We start from the raw sequence: 20634 nt of genomic DNA, 5'->3' as shown, positions 1-20634 counted from the left end.
CACCTTAGACTACTTCATAGCAACTTTCATTCCATCTAGGGTTTCAATGTTTCTTTCAAAGGCGTGACATACCCTATTACAACATATAGCAAACCCTAGAAACAATTCAAACAAATATAGATCTGCAAGGCATCTAACAACTTTCAAAATCCATATGTTTGACTTTCCACTAGGGATTCATACAAATCCTAGATTTCATACAAAAAAATCAATCAACACCAATCACAACGTCATTAACATGACTAGCTTCCACTAGGGTTGGTTGCAAACCCTAGATTTTCAATCAAACATCAATCACAACTAAAACTCAGATTTCAACAATTTTACACAAATCTCGAATTATCACATTGTCATCATACATCAGAGGTTTTTACTCCTACTAAGGTTTAACTCCAAAACCCTAGAATTTCATTTTCACAATCTCAACAATTAAAATAGATCTCAGATTGTTGTATCACACATACTAGAGAATTTAACTACTACTAGGGTTTAGCTGCAAAACCCTAGATTTCCAAACATCATCATCCTATAATATCAGATAAGGACTTACATTAAATCCTAAGACTTATGACCATTAATAACTAGGTCAACACAGATATCTAGGAATTCATTATTGTTAAAATTGGCAACTAGGGCCAAACTCCATGTGGATCACCTTATTTATGGCTTCTGATATTTTCCTAGATTCCTCTCATCGAGAGGTGTAGGATTGATTTAAAGATCATCCGATTCTGATAAGTATTTATGGTGATATGAATTTATTTTGATTATGGACAAATTGTCAAGGTCGGCCAGCAAACTATGTAGGCTCAGAAGCCCAATAGTCATGTCTATTTAACCTCAACGTTTGCATATAAATACAAGGAGCATTCTCATTTGGACAATTCAATTCACTCATCTTCTCTCTCTCTCTCCTACACATAAAAGGAGCCTCTCTCTCCTGCGCATAAAAAGAGCCTCTCTCTCTCTCACACGTGTGGCTGAAAGGAAGATGTCCTGGGGCAAGGAAGACGCAGAAAGAAGGACGCTAGGGCAACATGTCATCTCTTTGACCAACGTTGACCAAGCGTTGACCTTCCAGAAGTACAGGTTGGGTGTGGTTGCCTCTCCTAGGCAGGTCACAATTTTTGGCATGAAAATCGAGGTGATATGACCCCTGGTTTGACCGGTGTTGACTGCCCTAGTTTAGGGTTGCAAGTTGATTTCAGAAATATGCAAATTGATTGAAATTTTGGTGTTGTTCAAGGGTTGTTTCTTCAAGCTGTTCAAGGACAAGTTGACCACAAATTGGCCAAGTATTTTAGAGGTCAATTTCAGCTAGTTTGACCAAGTTTGACTTTGCTGATCTAGGGTTCGCTGTTGCTGATATAAAATTACAGAATTAAGATTTTGTACTATTTTTTTCTGCTGAACTATTAAAGATAAAAGAAGATTTGATCAAAGGGTTTCCCCACATTGGAGTTTGTCCTTGGCTAGCCGCCACATCTTGTGTCTCTTGTTTTTTGTTGATCATTTAATGTTCTATGTGCACTTTACTTAATGTATATGTGGTTGTTAAACTGTTGCTAATAAGAAGAAAAATAAGTAAATTGCTCTAAGCATAGAACATACCATAATTTAACATGGTATCGAAGCTTAGGTGAAGACAAAGCCCAAGCAAGAGCAATCATCGAAGAGAAGGTTGGCAAGGCTATCTTAAAAAAGAAATCATGGGGTCCTCAACACACTTCCCTGCGGAAGACAAACTCCGTTAGAAGTCTGACTATAACGGATGGAAGATGTCTTTTGATCTAACATTAGAAGAGCAAGAAGTGTTGGACCATGTGAGAGGTGGGATTGTTGAGCCTCCATCAAATGCATCCGCTGCTGCTAGGAACAAATGGACCAAGGGAGAAGTCAAAGCAAGGAAGATCATCTGGGACTCTATCGACAAGCGCTTGGTGGCCTATGTTTTCGAGCTGAACACCTCCAAGGAAATCTACAATAGACTGGTGTGTTTATTTAAAGTCAATGATGCAATCAAGTCTTGTTTCTTAGAAATAAGCTGCAGGAGATTAAGAAGGGAAAATATGAGTGTATGCAAGCATATTTCTTAAGGATTACCGAGATCAAGAACAATCTCCTATCTATTGGGGAAGTAATTCTTGACAGGGAAATAACACTCACAACTCTTGGAGGATTGCCATTTGAATGGTATATATTCAGGACTACTCTTCTCAACAATAACGTAATTCTTGGATTTGAGGAATTAATGCCCAGATGCATTAAAGAAGAAACGAGGATGGAAGAGCAAGAAATGCCCATACTTAAAGGTCATCCCTCTGCCTTTTCTTCTCATACTAAAAGAAGAAACAATTCCGGGGCTAAATTCAAAGGAAAAGCTGGACCTAAAGGTGGAAGAAAAGGATGATGTTACAATTGCAATAAAACGGGTTACTATGCAAGGGAGTGCCCTGATAAAAGGGACTCACATCGAGATGATGATCAAAATGCCTCTCAAGGCAATCAAAGGAATGGCAGGTCAAATGGTAGAGGTAAAAGAAGTGCTGGAAATCAAGGAAGAGGACCACCATTTAAGAAGGCAAGAAATTCCAGGTATGAATCTAACACTGTTAACAATAAGCAAGATAAATATTATCTACCAGCAGCTCTATCTACTACTGCTCCCCCGGACTCGTTGGGAAATTGGCTGATTGATAGTGGTGCCTTAAGGCACTTCACTGGTTACAAAGAAGCTCTCTATAATCTGATAGAGAAGGAAACCAACTTGGAAATTGTTCTTGGAGATAAATATCCCGTGAAAGGCATAGGAAATGTCACTCTTCAATTGAATCAGACTAATACGACTCACTTACAAGATGTATTATATGTACCTGATCTCAAAAAGAACCTGGTGTCCATTTCGGCAATGAAAGACAAAGGCTACAAGGTGGCTTTCAGCAATGGCAAGGTACGTGTATGGAAAAAGAACTTTAAAGATGCTTTTACTCTTGGGTTTCAAGTTGATTCATTATATCAGGTCGGAGGAAGTCCACTGGGTGTCATGTCTTGTGACACATCCCTTCAATCTGAACTATGGCATCAGAGGTTTGCTCACCTTCATTATAAAGCTCTATCCGATGTAAGAAAAATGGTGATCGGGATGCCCGAGTTCAGATTAGAGCAAGAAGGTGTATGTCCAGGATGTGCCGAAGGAAAGCTCAAAAGGGGACCATTCCCCTCAAGCCAAAGCAAGACCTCTGATATATTGCAGTTGGTTCACTTAGACATATCCGATATGATGCCTATGAACTCCTTGGGAGGATATTTATATTACCTCACTTTTACATATGATTATTCTCGCAAGACTTGGATATACTTCTTGAAAAAGAAGGATGAAGTGTTCTCCTTGTTTCGACACTTCAAAGCCTTGATGGAGAATCAAACCGAAAAGAAGATCAAGATCTCAAGCACTGATAATGGGACTGAATATGAATTCAATGAGTTTCATGACTTTTGTAAAGAGGCTGGCATTAAGAGGGAGACTACTACACCATATACTCTTGAACAAAATGGTGTGGCAGAAAGGAAGAATCGTACAATTGTGGGGGCCATCCATGCTATATGCTCCATGATCAAAGACTTCCGAAGTTTCTATGGGCCGAAGCTGCAAATACCACCGTATATGTACAAAACTGATGCTCTCATCAAGCATTGGGTTCCAAGACTACTGAAGAAATGTTCACCGGTAAGAAACCTGACATATCTCATTTTAGAATTTTTGGAAGCCTTGTATATTTTCATGTGCCGAAAGAGAAAAGGAATAAATTGGGTGCATCTGGAAAGAAAGGGATCTTTGTGGGCTATAGCGAAAATACTAAGGGCTATAGAATCTATGTAGTTGGTCAAAGGGAAGTCGAGATTAGTCATGATGTCACCTTTGACGAAGATATGGCTCTTAGCAAAGTAGACAATCTTCCTACTTTAAGGGGATCTAAAGAAGCTGACACCGGGGAATCGAAGGAAAAGGAATATGAGATGATGCCCGATGTGGAAGAACCTATGGATCCTATTGATCCTCCTCTGCAAGGGCCTTCCTCTTCTAGGAAGAGGCCTTCATGGCTTAGGGGGACACTTGATGATGCTGAAGGACACATTGCACCTTGAGGAACCTTCCGTGAAAGTAAGAAGTCGAACAGGTATCAGGGATACCTGACCATCATGAGCACGATCATCCAAAATGTGCCTTCGTCATTCACAGATGCTGTCAAGCATAAAGTATGGAAGGATGCTATGACCAAGGAATATGAGTCCATTATGAAAAACGATGTTTGCGATGTGGTCCCCAGACCCAGGACAAAGCAGTTGTCACTTCAAAATGGCTTTACAAGATAAAGCATGTAGTTGATGGAAGTGCGGAAAAGTATAAGGCTCGTTTTGTCGCTCGTGGCTTCTCCCAAAAGGAAGGTATAGACTATGACGAGATATTTGCACCAGTTGCCCCATATACCACCATTTGCTCGATCATAGCCCTTGCTGCTTTGCAAGGATGGAACCTACATCAAATGGATGTCAAGGCTGCGTTCATACATGGTTCAACCAAAGAGGAGGTCTATGTGAAGCAACCCGAAGGATTTGAGATTTATGATCGAGAATCTCATGTGTGCAAGTTGAAGAAGGCCCTCTATGGGCTAAAGCAAGCACCCCGAGCATGGTATGAGAAGATCGATAGTTGGTACTCACTAGGAGTGAAGCCGACCCTAACCTTTACTTTAAGGTTATAGATGACAAGCCTCTCATACTGGTGCTATATGTTGACAACCTCTTTCTAACAGGTGCAGACCCTCTCATTCACGAATGTAAGAGGGAGCTAGCTTCTGAGTTCGAGATGAAAGACATAGGACTTGTGCACTATTTCCTAGGACTGGAAGTCTGGCAGAAACCAGGGGAGATTTTCCTATCTCAAGGAAAATATGTGGTGAAGATATTGGAGAGATTCAACATGGTGCACTGCACGCCCGTAGCTACCCCAATGGAGGTTGACTTCAAGAAGTTAAGCGGTAGTGTTGCCGGACCTGTTTTACGAAATGCTACCGAGTATTGTCAACTCGTCGGAGCATTAATGTTCTTGGTGAACTCCCGTCCGGATATATGCTTTGCAGTCAACACATTGAGTCAACATATGGTTGAGCCTCACCACTCACATTGGATTGGTGCTAAGAACCTGTTGAGATATCTTTGTGGCACAATCACTCATGGGTTGAGATACACTGCTGGAGATGTGAGACTACTTGGGTATACTGATGCTGATTGGGCAGGCAGTGTGGTGGATCGAAAGAGCACTTCCGGGTGCTGTTTCTCTTTGGGATCTGCCTCGATATCCTGGATGAGCAGGAAGCAGAAGTCGGTGGCTTTGAGCACTGTTGAGGAAGAGTACATTGTTGCTAGCATGGCCTCTTGTGAGGCAGTCTGGTTGTGAAAGCTCTTCAGTGAGCTGTTTGGATTTACATTGGATACCACCGTGATTCTGTGTGACAACCAGAGCAGGATCCGTTTGCCATAGAATCCTATATTTCATGATCGCTCCAAGCATATCGATATTAGGTACCACTATATTCGAGATATGGTGCAGCGGGGAGCAATAAGGCTCCAACATATTGGTACAGATGAACAAGTCGCCGACATTTTAACAAAGCCCCTAGGAAAGGTCAAATTCTTGACTTTCCGAGAACAACTTGGTGTCGTTCAGAGACCCTCTTATGAGGGTCGAGTATGATGTATTGAGCTCTGGGAGCTCCAGGGGGCGCGAGGTACTTCTTGGAGCGACATGTGACCACAGGGCGACTCACCATCCCCTGGTGGTGCATTATGTATAGGGTAAAGGTTCAACCTTCCCTTGTGACACCTCGTGGTGACTGTAGAAAAGGATGATTAGTTCTCCTGTGGGCCAGGATGATTAGTTCTCTTGTAGGCCAGGATGATTAGTTCTCCGTGGCATCCACTGGACAAGATGATTTGTTCTCCTATGGACAGGATGATTAGTTCTCCTGTCGAGGCACCCTACCCATGTAGTTTGGGACTCATGGGAAGTACGTCTCATTTGATCAATGAGCAGGGAAATGAGGATAGGGACCATAGTAGTACTATGTAGTCTGGGACTCATGGGAAGTACCTCTCATTTGATCAATGAGCAGGGAAATGAGGATAGGGACCATAGTAGTACTATTGATGGATGCATCGCTGTATCAACCGTACTCCCTATGCTAGGATGATCTCCATTGATCTGGGATTAGTGAGAGTGGTTCACACTCTGAGACTGACTTCGGGTTAGTGGAGGATGGTATGATACATCTTCGATCATTTCTTCTTCTTCATAGTTCGAGCAGAGCATAACAGAGCAAAGCGTGGGGTCAAGCTAGGACAGTGCATTTGATGGATGGATAGCAGTGACGGTCTCACGGGTTGCAAATGAAGTTCTCCCTAGTTGAGAGGGAGTGTTAAAATTGGCAACTAGGGCCAAACTCCATGTGGATCACCTTATTTATGGCTTCTGATATTTTTCCTAGATTCCTCTCATCGAGAGGTGTAGGATTGATCTAAAGATCATCCGATTCCGATAAGTATTTATGGAGATATGCATTTATTTTGGTTATGGACAAATTGTCAAGGTCGGCCAACAAACTTATGTAGGCTCAGAAGACCAACAATCATGTCTATTCAACCTCAACGTTTGCATATAAATACAAGAAGTATTCTCTTCATTTGGACAATTCAATTCACTCATCTTCTCTCTCTCTCTCCTATGCATAAAAGGAGCCTCTCTCTCTCACACGTGTGGTTGAAAGGAAGACATCCTAGGGCAAGGAAGATGCAGAAAGAAGGATGCTAGGGCAGCAGGTCATCTCTTTGACCAACGTTGAGCAAGCGTTGACCTTCCAGAAGTATGGATTGGGTGTGGTTGCCTCTCCTAGGCAGGCCGCAATTTTTGGCATAAAAATCGAGGTGATATGACCTCTGGTTTGACCGATGTTGACTGCCCTAGTTTAGGGCTGCAAGTTGACTTCAGAAATCTACAAATTGACTGAAATTTTGGGGCTGTTCAAGGGCTGTTTCTTTAGGCTGTTCAACGACAAGTTGATCGGAAATTGACCAAGTATTTTAGAGGTCAATTTCAGCTAGTTTGACCAAGTTTAACTTTGCTGATCTTGGGTTTGTTGCTGCTGATATAAAATTACAGAATTCAGATTTTGTACTATTTCTCTTTGTTGAACTATTGAAGATAAAAGAAGATTTGATCAAAGGGTTTCCCCGCATTGGGGTTTGTCCTTGGCTAGCCGCCACATCTTGTGTCTCTTGTCTTGGCTTGTTTTCAGTTGATCATTTAATGTTCTATGTGCACTTTACTTAATGTATATGTGATTGTTAATCTGTGGCTAATAAGAAGAAAAATAAGTAAACTGCGCTAAGCATAGAACATACCATAATTTAACAATTATCATGCATAAGCATATCATATGTCAGACAACATTAATATATTATACATATACTGACCCAGACCAGGCTAGGGTTTCGACCAAATGTACACATACTTAGGGCTTCATTCCTAGGACTCTAAATACATAACAAGGGTTTTGCTTATAAACCCAATCAAAACATAAAGATCTAGGGTTTCATAACATAGCAAAGCAAACCCTACTATTCCAAAATTTCAAAGGTTCAAGATCTCAGACAAACATCATTCAACCCTAACAAGTTAAGTTTTCATGATCATACCGAAATCTTAATCATGACATCATCAAAAAGAACTTTAAATAGCATTTCGCAATATCTCTAAGTAGTTTTAGGGTTTCAAACATTCACATTAGCATACCCTTAGGTTAGGGTTTTCCAGAGAACCTGTCTAAGGTTCTATATAATCAGTTAAGAATAGGAGTGGGGTAGATTTATTAAGAGATGAATCACCCAAAATAAGAATCAATATGATTCACTATAGCTAGGCACAACCATGTTAGTAATAGATTGTCAAATGAATAAGCATTTATTATAAAGAAACCAATGTTCTAAAGCATACCTTTGTTCCTTGACAAACCTTGTCTTGAGTGGTCCTCTTTCATACTACTTGAGAATATAGCAGATGTTTTTCCTAACCAAGACAATAGAGGGAGAATGGTAACTAGTATTAATATAATCAAAACTAAATGAGTACATGAAACCAATAATTGAAAGGAAATGAGATACTTATCTTTGAGAGTTGTTGGGGGTTCCCTCCAAAGCTTGAGGGATACCTATAAACTTATAAAACAAAAGAAAAGGTCTTTTCCAAAAATATGTTAAAACCTATAAATCCTAAACATTTATTCTACAAAAATAGAATATCTAAGACTAAAAGAAAAGGGCTTAATAGTGTAAGTATCTTATATCAGATTCTTCGGGTTTTACTTTCTTTGGGTCTCCTTCTTCAACAATGTTAGCATGATCTCTATCTCTCTTCTATTTCTTTGGATTGTCGGGATAGTCGCTCCTATAGTGACCCTTCTTATGACATTGATAGCATTCTACCTGGGACATGTCAAGTCTCTTTTAGCATGATCTCTATCTCTCTTCTATTTCCTTGGATTGTCGGGACAGTCACTCATGTGGTGACCCTTCTTATGACATTGATAGCATTCTACCTGGGACATGTCAAGTTTCTTCCTTGGTCCTTTTGATTTCTTTCCTTTATGGTGATCAATGTAGCCATTTGATACTCCTTTAAGATTGGCAGCTAAAGAGATCCTCAATTCTTCTTGACTGCGGGCAATCCATAGTTCTTAAAAAGTGGGAGCTTCCTTCCAACTGTTAAGACTTGCAACAAATGCACCCCAAGTAGGTGGCAATCCTAATAGAGCAATGATCACGAGTTCTTTGTCTGGAACAATTTCATCAACGACCAAAACATAATCCCTGATTCTTGCTATCTTCACATAGAAGGGGGCCACTGTGTCTTCTTTAGTCATCTTTGTGGTCCTTAGCTCATTTTTCAAACTTGCTACTTGACCAATGTTCTTAATAGTGAATAACTTTGACAAGGCTTCATACATTTCCTGAGCATGATTGATGTTGGCTATGAATGGGATAAGGTTGTCCTTTATTCCTTCTACCATTAGAGTCATGGTCACCAATACTAGTTCCCTGAATTTCACTTTGTCAGCATCACTAGAGTCATCTGTAGGCTTCTTTACTTTTCTTTTGACCAATTCTAGTACCTTGTTCTTTTCAGGGATGAGGTCAATCCTCTTCTTCCAGGTCCTGTAGTTTGAGGTTCCTTCAAGTTTGTTCTATCCCTTGATTGTGTTAGACATCTCCCTTGAATATAGTAAACTCCTTCCCTGAGGTAATCCTTTTGAATGGTTCCTTGATCAAGAGCTTGAGTCTGCCTTTTTCTTCTTTCTTCACCAAAGCTCTAAAACCATGTTAGAAAATCGGAAAGGCATAACAATTTTCTAATTCTTGACAATTAATTGTGATGTTCTTGATTTGTTATTACGATTCCTTATATCTTCTTTCTTTTAGTTCATCAAGCAATTACCAAAGCAATAACACATAAAACAATGGACACCAGATGTAGGCACTGTATTGAGGAAAAACCCCCCTCGAGGGGAAGACCCAATCAAAATTCTCTTCCTTTCAATAGTATTCTTTGAGACTCTTCACCCTAGACCAAAGACCAAACCTTCCCTCCACACTAATTTAGCCTACTAGATCTTCGACTTCTCTTCTAGTAGCTTTGACTATGTAGCAGCGTCCGGCATCAGATAACTTCTGGCATCAGACAGCTTCCGGCATCAACAAAACTTGGAAGACTTTGATCTCCCAATCTCGGGCATGAAACAGAGAGAGAGAGGCACCAAAATTTCATTTTTCTTCCTCCTTAGACCCAACCCAACTCGCACTTCTTTTGGCTTCTCGACTTTGTACTTCTCACTTCCCAGCTTCCTCAGAGATATCGAACTTGCTTGAGATGAGGTACTCCAAATGAATTCGACATGCTTCTATTTATAGGCTTCAAGGGAGGTCGAATTGATATCCTTATGCCAACTTGATCTCTTCTAGTCCGACTTGATGTGGAGGATACATAAATTACATTTGACTCAATACTTGGCCTTTTTACATGATTCAAAAACCCAAGAAAGGTCTCTTTAAAAGTACAATGACTCTATTGATTCACAATAAATCCTAGAACTCCTCAATGGGGACTTTGACCTAAAACATGATGACCCAAGCATGAAACCCATGCATTAATAAGTCATAATAATAATAATAAATATTTTCTTTATTCTTTTGACAAGTACAATACAAGATGACTCAAATACATTAAATGAAGAGCAAAGCTAGTTACGTTTTCCAACATTTTCAACATTCGTTGAGTTTTTTTTTTATCATTATGAGGGCATGGTTAGTTTCTTGGTTTGCTTGCTTAGAGAAATCTAGGTGATCTTTGACACCATTACTTGCATCTCTATCAGGACATTCTTAGCTTCAACATGCTCTTTGCTATCTTCTATGTAATTTTTGAAGATTAATCGTTAACAACGTTCTGAGATTTGTGCCTTACTCTGACCACATGTGCATATGTGCTTTCAAACTTGGATTTGCGTTTCCGTTTATTTGCTTCACTGGTTCCAAAGTGACTTAGATGAAGGTCTTCTTTTGGCTATAGTTTTGAAGTATGGCTCTCCATTTGCTTTGCTAGCGTTGAAGAGGTTCGTGTGGAGGCTACAATATTGCTAATTTTGTCTCTCCATTAAAGTGTATCTCTATTCTCTAGTTTGTCATGGTTGGGATGTTGTCAACATTGGTCACTGTTTTACTCTCTACCCAATTGAGCAATAAGGGGGAATTCTTTTAATGCTTATTTAGCCAAATTTATTTGTACTATGACTTACCCAAGTGATTATTAAGGGGGAATATTGGAATGTAATTTATGCTTTTGTCAAATACATCATTATTCCAAATTTGCATTTTGCCCTTTAACCTAGGAGGAATGTTGGTGACAACCGTAATGGTGATTAAGCACCACTTAGTGATCCCTTTGTGCTTGTTAATGTCATTTACAACTCACTTAGTGGTCCCCTCTAGTGCTCATAAATGTCATTTGTGACCCACACTTTTAGTGGCTCTGGGCTAGTGCTTAATGCCAAGTCAGTGGTCTTTCCATTTCCATTAGTATTATGGTTGTACACCATTAGTAGGTCATAAATAGCCCATCATTAATGTCATTTTTGACTCACCTATAGTGGGCAATTATATCGAACACCTGTGGTTAATCATTAGTTAGTGGTCATTCAATGGCCATTAGTATCATGATTGTAACCAATTAGTGGGTAATTAATTAGCCTGCAATGGTTGTTAGGGTTAATCAATATAGCCATAGCGCATATAGAATGTAGTTAAACCCAAGGGATGCTTCCCCTCAATCATGGATGGTGTCCCTATTAAACCCGTTGGCATAGGCAAGTGCCCCCTCACCTTGGGGGATTCCAACCAGGCACTACTAGTCAAATGCTTAATAACATTGGTGACAACCTATTGAACTAACCTGTAGGGGTATTGGATTTTCATATCATATCTTCAACTTTAGAAGGTGTATTTGGCCAAATTTATTTGTACTATGACTTAGCGAAGTGATTATTATGGGGGAACGTTGGAATGTAATTTAAGCTTTTGTCAAATACATCATTATTCCAAATTTGCCTTTTGCCCTTTAACCTAGGAGGAATGTTGGTGACAATTGTAATGGTGATTAAGCACCACTTAGTGATCCCTTTATGCTTGTTAATGTCATTTATGACTCACTTAGTGGTCCCCTCTAGTGCTCATAAATGTTATTTGTGACTCACCCTTTTAGTGGGACTGGGTAGTTATAACATACACTGGTGCTTAATCTTGAGTCAGTGATCGTTCCATTTCCATTAGTATTATGGTTGTACACCATTAGTAGGTCATTAATTAGCCCATCATTAATGTCATTTTTGATTCACCTATAGTGGGCAATTATATCGAACACCCATGGTTAATCATTAGTTAGTGGCTAAGTCACCTGACACGGGGATTCAGGATTCGTAGGATTCGGGATTCGTGGTGTCGGATTCGGACACGTTGACCCCCCGGAACAGGACACGTAGGATTTGTTATATATTATTTTATTAATATATATATATATATATATATATATATATATATATATATTAAAAATTAGATATTTCTTACACAAATTTTAATTAATGATACAAATTTATCGATTTCAAATATAGATCTTCATCTATAGCTATTAGCATGCATAGTACACACAATTTAAATACATGTCAATCTATTATCTATTTCTTATGCTTGGCCCTCTTGCCACCACGAGAAATGTCTAATTTTTTAGTCTTGGAAAATCAGGATCTTTGTCATTAATATCACCCTCTAAGCATTAATATCTACAGGTATCTTTGTCATTACCTCTGTATCTGTATAGGGATCTTTGTCATTAATATCACCCCTTAAGCATTAACATAAGATAGAACAAGCATAACATATCAAGTCAAGATTTTGTTTGAGTGATGCGTACACAGGAGTTCAACAACCAATGTCACTAACATCAAGGTACATAGAGGGATTGGTGCTCTTGATTAAATACGAGTTCCATATTCTAATACATGACAAAATTCAATGGAAACATTGCAATCCCCTAATCCTAAAATCCTGAAAAACTGATAACTCTGTTGGATTTTGAATGAAATCTAAAATTCTACTCTCTCGATATAAAATCCAATGAGGCCGGAACCACTCTCAAACATCCTGAGCCATTTCATGGTAATGTTAAAAATTTAAGTAAAAGGATGACATTACCATGAATAGCATATCAATACTAGGGCCTAGACTTGATCATTAAGCTGCCAAAACGCTTGCCAAATGAAAATATGCGTCGCTGTAATGACCAAATGCGGCCTTTTCATACCCGTGCAGGTCATTTTTGCCGCCTAACGAGTCCTGGAAAATAGGACACGCTGCCAAAATTGTGACACGCAGTCAGATTCGACGTGTCAAAATAGGACACGACGTGTCATGGTTTTTGGACACGAATCCTAAGAGAATCGTGTCGGACACGATGGATTCGGGATTCGTGGGGCCTATAGGACGAATCCAGTTATCTAGAGTGGTCATTCAATGGCCATTAGTATCATGATTGTACCCAATTAGTGGGTAATTAATTAGCCTACAATAGTTGTTAGGGTTAACCAATATAGCCATGGCCCATAACGCATGTAGAATGTGGTTAAACCTAAGGGATGCTTCCCCTCAATCATGGATGGTGTCCCTATTAAACCTGTTGGCATAGGCAAGTGCACCCTCTCCTTGGGGGATTCCAACCAGGCACTACTAGTCAAATGCTCAATAACATTGGTGACAACCTACTGAACTAACCTCTAGGGCTATTGGATTGTCATATCATATCTTCAACTTTAGAAGGTGTATTTGGCCAAATTTATTTGTACTACGTCTTACCCAAGTGATTATTAAGGGGGAATGTTGGAATGTAATTTATGCTTTTGTCAAATACATCACTATTCCAAATTTGCCTTTTGCACTTTAACCTAGGAGGGATGTTGTGACAGCTGTAATGGTGATACACCAAATTTATTTGTACTATGACTTACCCAAGTGATTATTAAGGGGGAATGTTGGAATGTAATTTATGCTTTTGTTCGGAATATGTTTGGAATATCCTGATGTAAATATATTGTACCATGATGTAAAATACCGCTTCTTCAAAGGGGATTTCCCCTCTGAAATTATTCAAAATTTGCATTTTGCCCTTTAACCTAGGAGTGATGTTGGTGACAGCTGTAATGGTGCTTAAGCACCACTTAGTGATCCCTTTGTTCTTGTTAATGTCATTTACGACTCACTTAGTGGTCCCTTCTAGTGCTCATAAATGTCATTTGTGACTCACCACTTTTAGTGGGACTGGGCAGTTATAACATACACTCGTGCTTAATCCCGAGTCAGTGGTTGTTCCGTTTCCATTAGTATTATGGTTGTACACCATTAATAGGTCATTAATTAGCTCATCATTAATGTCATTTTTGACTCACTTATAGTGGGCAATTATATCGAACACCCGTGGTTAATCATTAGTTAGTGGTCATTCAATGGCCATTAGTATCATGATTGTACCCAATTAGTGGGTAATTAATTAGCCTACAATGGTTGTTAGGGTTAAACCCAAGGGATGCTTCCCCCCAATCATGGATGGTGTCCCTATTAAACCTGTTGGCATAGGCAAGTGGCCACTCACCCTGGGGGATTCCAACCAGGCACTACTAGTCAAATGCTCAATAACATTGGTGACAACCTATTGAACTAACCTCTTGGGCTATTGGGTTGTCATATCATATCTTCAACTTTAGAAGGTGTATAGATCCATGCCAAATAACATAAATAAATAATGAAAGTAATGACATGTAACACGATGGGTATGATTCTATCCTCAACTGTGTTCTAATAATGAAACCATCTGAAATTTTAAGCTTGACTATTTCATGGATATGAAATGCCCTCGATTTGGAAATGGGGCAGGCATCTGTGAAATCTGTCAAATCCATAACTTAAATAAGAAATCTGCAGTACTTTGTAATTGAATGTGTTGTTGGAGGGTTTTTGGTGAAGCTGTTTATTTTCATGGTGTGTTTGCATGGAAATTTTTCCTCAATGAGCTTATATGCAGGAAGGAATGTGCTTTGGCCCTCGAATAAATTGTTTGTGGATTTTGGTCCTTGAAGAAATGGTTTGTGAGCTAGGTTTAGTTCAATTTGGAAGTTTGCTGAACTCTGTTCTTTACTTGAAAAGGTTTATTTATCCGTTAGTTGTACCATGTTACTGAAGTCATTTCGAGGATAATTTAAAGTATTTGAGATCATTGTGTGTCGATCTTAGATGTGACACCTCACAAGGGTTTGTGTTAGTTGTGTGTCTTTTGAACTACAGAAGACGATTCTGAAGGGTACTTTAAAACAATTATATTCTATCTTGGCATCCAGCAGGTCTTGACCCATGACTATTTAAATTCATCATGGATTACCACAGGTCATAGGAAAAGGCTACTCGTAATACAAAATGATGATAATTACATGGCAGGATCTGTAATGATAGTTCAACAATTACATATGGTCAATTTTCTTACGGTTTACCCTGTGAAATAAAAAATGTAGTGCTATATTTCTTTGATCAAAGGTGTTTCGTGAAGTACATGGTTGCTAATCTTTTTGTTAGAAATAGTCCTTGATCAACCTGTCAAAATATTGAGCTTGATGTAGATATTTTGTATTGGGTCTAATTCATAATTTGCTCGTATGTATCTGATATTGTGTATTGGCAGTTGAGAAGAAGAAGAAGAAAACAAAGAAGCATAAGGATCAAATGGACGTAGATGCGCCTGAAGTTGGAGAGGCTGGCGAGGCAGAAGAGAATGGTAGGGAAGAAAATGAATAACTTGTTGAAGACATTTCTATAAAATTGTTTGTATAGGGAACATAAGGAAAATAGTCTTTGTATAAGCAAGTCAGTGCTATTCCCTTGTTTATAGTCGACCCTTTTCTTGATTTATTCACGATGGACATTTTCTGACATGCATTGGCAGGCAAGAAGAAGAAAAAGAAGAAGACGAAGAAGGGAGATCAAATGGAAATTGATCTCTTGAACCAAACAGAAGTGGAAGCGGATGCTGAATTACAGAAAAAGAGTAAGAAAGAAAAGAAACGGCTCAGAGAGAACATTGGGCTTGATACCGAAAATGGTGGTACCAACGAAGAGCCAGTAGCATCTGAAGGAAAAAAGAAAAAGAAAAAGAAATCTGGAGCTGATTTAGATATCTTATCAGTGAAAGAAACTGCTTTGAATGGGTTACAAACCGTTGAAGGCGAGGGAAAAAAGAAAAAGAAGAAAAAGGAGAAAGTGGATCATGACACAGATTAGTCAAAATGTTATAATACTAATGTGTGTTGATTGTACAGCACTCGTTTTGTATGATTTTGATGCTACATTGTAGCATTACTGAAGTTAGATTCACAAGGTTCAGAACTGGCGGGGAATGCCAATTTTGGAACAGTTCCAAATTATGAGGAAAGCTTTTTATTTTTCATATTATTGAATTTCAGCCCGCTGCAAAATGCTTAGGCGAGAAGTAGCCAGATTTCAGTTTGTGACTAATTTTTTGAGTTTGTTCGAGTGATATGTTTTTATGGCGATTTGTACTATAGTATTGGACATGTGAGGCTATTATTCGCCGTTGATGTCTACTTGAACAATATAATTTTATGCTTTTTCTTTCATTTTTGTAAAGTAGGTCTGCTTTGGCTATAGTCTATTACGTTGGCATTATGGACAACAATTTCAAAATTTGAGTGGTGTTTAGGGGTTTTTGGGTTCGTTGAACACCCAAGTGATATTGGTATAACGTCGAATATCAACTGATTGAATGGCCCCTAAAATGTTAGAATATACTTTTTCCAAGTACATTCATGTCTTTACAAAAGAAATTGATATGCAAAAAGATTGTGTGCTGCTCACAGCACTCGGGGTTCTTTATTTCTTTCAGGCTCCGCAAGTTCTATGCAATGCAAGATGTATGTAGAAAATACGAGTCTTTGTTACATAAGCATTTAGCGGGCCTTACATTTACTTTTACAGGTAATACTGTGCACGAGTTTGTCCCTGGAATACTGATATATGGAGATTCTTAAAGATTGTTTTGCTGTTTGTTTTTCTGTTTTTAGTTTAATTAAATCTTTGTATTTGGTCTCTCATTTTAACATATATAGTGGAACGAAACAGAACCATATGCGACGCAAGAGTGTGAAGAAGTTGTCACTGTACGGTCGCAAGTTCAAATAATATTATCTCAGTTAAATTTTTCATCCGTTAATACATCATTTAATCGGATAGTTATCAAAGAAATGAAAATATATGATGTCCACCAGTAAGGTCCAAGCAAGCATGACCAATTGAATAAAACAAAATGAATGGGACTTGGAACACTTGGCTATGAGTAATCAATGTTTTGTTGGGCACACAATTTGACGTGTTAGAATCCTCATTATGGGAGAAGTCCAATTTTGGTATAGAAATTCATTAAGTAGGAAAAAGTTGAAGTGTCCAAGTTTGGTGAATTTGTTCATTTCCAATTATGAAATGATTGGTGAAGCGATTGCGATTTATTAGTATTATACAGGTTTTGGAATTTTTTTGAGATTTTGTAAAATAATTTTAACTTATATATTTTAAGGGTATACATTAAAAAATGAAAATTTGTGAATTTATAAAGAATATGGAAAATTAAGCAGATCATTGACTAAAAGAAAACTGAGATTTACTGATTTGGAGGTTATCTCCCATATTTTGTGCCAGGGACTGTGGGCAAAGATAATGATGTCTATGTATCAATGTTGTGAAGATTTAGATTTGGCAAAGCAAAAACTTGACCAACTTGTTGGAAATATTGGGAGGGGGGAGGAGGTCGGGGGGCAAGTGCAGGTTGAATTAGTATTTCTTTTTCAACTATTATTTTACTAGTTAAAAACTTTTATATTCAGAACACAAGATGAACAAGTAGTATCAAAGCTTTTATTAATATAATCTTTGCAATAAAATAGATACAATATATAAATGGTTGCAATCAGTGGCCAAGCACCAACTTGGACTTTTGTGAGGCTCCAACTTCTAGAGCTCCAACTCTGTTTCACCAAGGCAACAATCTTGGACTTAGGAGCACCAACTCCCAAGGACTTCAACCCTTCCAGTCCCTGGGACACCAGTGTCAAGGACACCAATTCTTCCTACTTCTGAGGCATCAACTCCAAGGACTCCAATCTTTCTTACTTTTGAGGCACCAACCCCAAGGGTTTCGACCCAATCTTGTCAAAGCATGTTTGATAGTAATGTTCTGTTCTCAGAACTCTTCTTTACTGAGTTCTGTTTGTTTACAACTTCACTGTAGTTTTCATGTTACAACATCAATGACAACCAATGTTCTTATGAAAGAGTCGTTACAACTCTTCATACTGTTCACACAGAGTCTCCAATAGCCTTCATGACCTATGATAATGTCTCCACACAGCTTTGGTGAGTTCACTATTCGCTGCACTAAGCTTTGCACAAGAACCAACTTTCTGTTCAAACATCTGTTCTCACTGTCACAGTAAATGCTTTAGCATGACTGCTTCTCTGCTGGCCACTTCTCCCTTCAAACAATGTTAGATAAAACTTTATTCATTACATCACATAATTATTCTTCAGACTGCATTGTATACCTGATTAATTCTTTCACAGGGTAACACGATTAGCTGAGAAGCTCACCCTTCGAATGCCAACTGTCCTGTTGGTCCTTCGACCCTTTTCTGTTCAGCTGGACCCTACAACTGCCTCTGTTTCCTCCAGCTTTTTCAACAACATACGCACTTTCCTTGTTCTCTGTTTTTGTATTTTCTTGATGCCTCTGACCGTTGGTTTTCTCTTTCCGCTGGCCCCTTCGGCTTCCTTAACGCTCACTTCAACGTCCTCTATGCTGGCTTGTCCTCTTCGGCGCTTTGGTTTCCTCTGTGCTGGCTTGTCCTTCGGCTTCCTGGCTTTTCGGCTTCCTCAGTCTCTTCATGCTCACCAACACTCCTGGGACACGTTGATTCAACGGCGAGGACCGAATACACAGAGAAAAACTGCTGCATAAAAAGCTGTAACAGAGCCCCCTTTTTTTTGGGTAAGAATATGCAAACATAGGGCTTTATTGTTTACGAAGAGAATTCATTGGAGAGACAATACCAACAAGGAGGCCCCACTTGCCATGTCACAATTGCAATCCCAATCGGCTTCGTTCAGGCCTACTGAACTATCGGAACCATTATTTATGCATTTTGGCCTTCAAAAACCCCGGGCAATACATTTTTTGAAATACACAAGAATATACGAGAAAACCTGACCAAAACTTTAAAGGGCGGACTTCAAAAACATTATACCCGCATCTATAACTGCATCGAGTCTGTTCCTCCATAACGTAATCACAATTGGCAATCGCGGCTTCTGGAGATCCTTTATATGTCGAGCCCATGACATCGATGATGGTTGATGATCGATTTTTCTGCGGATGCGATATGATAATAAGCCAAATTGTAATGTTGCATCGAGTCTGCAACATATATCACAATCAGTGCTTTCAGGGGTGACACTCCTTTGTATTATTGCGATGGGCAGATGTGATATAACATTAAACCATTGCATAATGTTGCAGCGGGTCCGCAACATATCGTAGTTGTATTTATATATATATATATCGCAATTCACATGTTTTAACGTGGCGAGGCTTAAGGCCTGCATATATGAAAATACACTTAAAACCATGCTTCGACACCCTTGGTGGACTTCCCCTGTTTATACACCCGAACATATATGTTTCGTCACGTCCGCACATATATCGCTGTCGGGGGTTTCGGGTAGTAGTGCCTTCGATAGTGTATATTGCATATATGTATATGTTTACGCCTCCGATAGTGTATATAACATATATGTATATGTTTGCTCCTTCGATAGTGTATATAGCATATATACATGTTTTCCGCTTCTTCCTTTGGGTTCCATTGCTCCCCATATGGCTCCTTGGCATATATTACTCCTCCGATATGCTCTCCGATAGCTTTGTTTTGCTCTCTGCTTCCTCCGATAACTCTGATAGCTCTGTTGATGACTTCTTCCTCTTGGTTCTTCTTGGACATGTATTACATGCGATGCTCCTCCAATGTGGCTCCTCTTGGTCCAATGTCTTCTTTTGGCTTTAAAATGTTTTTCAAGACCTTCTCTGATAACAGACTCTTACTCATGGCTTGACTTTCGTGATGGCCTTTCTTCTGTTTCTTCATGGATCTGCACTACTTCCCTTTGGCTTCATATCATCATCTAGTATCTAGAATATTGCCATATTGACGTCAATGAAAAACTAGGTCAACACCACTTGGAATTCAACAAAAAAAAATTAGAATGCACTAAACAAATTAATGTTGTCTATGTATCAATGTTGTGAAGATTTAGACTATGGACGGCAAAAGCTTGCCAACTTGACATTCAATTTGGCAATGCACCAGCATCGAAGTTCAACCCAAAATTTTATTTTCTTTATATATTTATGTATTTCATTTGGGAACGCTAAGTTTTATCTATCTTGATTTACTAATTTTCAAAACTTCTGAGATATTTCCACCTTACACGCCAGACCACAAGAGTGGTCGAGGATTCAATCACAGGATTCCTAGCTTCAATCAGTTGCGTAGTGGTCGAAGTCTAGTGTATCTCTGACATCCAGCTCCCTCAAACATACAACTACCACATATGAGAAGAGGGTTGTTGCGCAATTGTAGAATCCAAACATGGAGAGGAGCACCTTCAATTTGCAAAAGAAAAATAGATGTGTCAGATTGTTGGGAGTGAAAGGAGCACGATTTCGTTTTCTACAACTAAGATACTACTTCACAACTGCCTTTCAATGCCAAAATCACGCGCTAGGTCACTGGACAGGTAAAGCTTGGAACTTCGCCCAGAATGAAAAATTTGAATACGATTTGGCTGCAGCGGCGTTTAGAAGACATCGAC

The 20634-nt window shown here is 39.0% G+C and overlaps 1 protein-coding gene across 1 annotated transcript in view; it reads left to right on the top strand.

The window, feature by feature from the left end:
* Nucleotides 1-16129, top strand: part of LOC149211521 (nucleolar protein 56-like) — a 101678-nt gene extending 85549 nt beyond the window's left edge. The window contains exons 9-10 of the mRNA XM_089391520.1: nucleotides 15383-15475; nucleotides 15644-16129. Coding sequence (XP_089247646.1) covers nucleotides 15383-15475; nucleotides 15644-15978 — 428 coding nt within the window. The 3' untranslated portion in view covers nucleotides 15979-16129. The remainder of the gene's footprint in view (nucleotides 1-15382; nucleotides 15476-15643) is intronic.
* Nucleotides 16130-20634: the final 4505 nt, after the last annotated feature.

The sequence above is a fragment of the Pinus tabuliformis genome, chromosome 1_1 (genome assembly GCF_031772625.1).
Source record: "Pinus tabuliformis cultivar Carrire ecotype Pingquan chromosome 1_1, CPIR1, whole genome shotgun sequence".
In the NCBI taxonomy this organism is placed as follows: domain Eukaryota; kingdom Viridiplantae; phylum Streptophyta; class Pinopsida; order Pinales; family Pinaceae; genus Pinus; species Pinus tabuliformis.
This window is presented reverse-complemented; position numbering and strand designations above follow the sequence as displayed.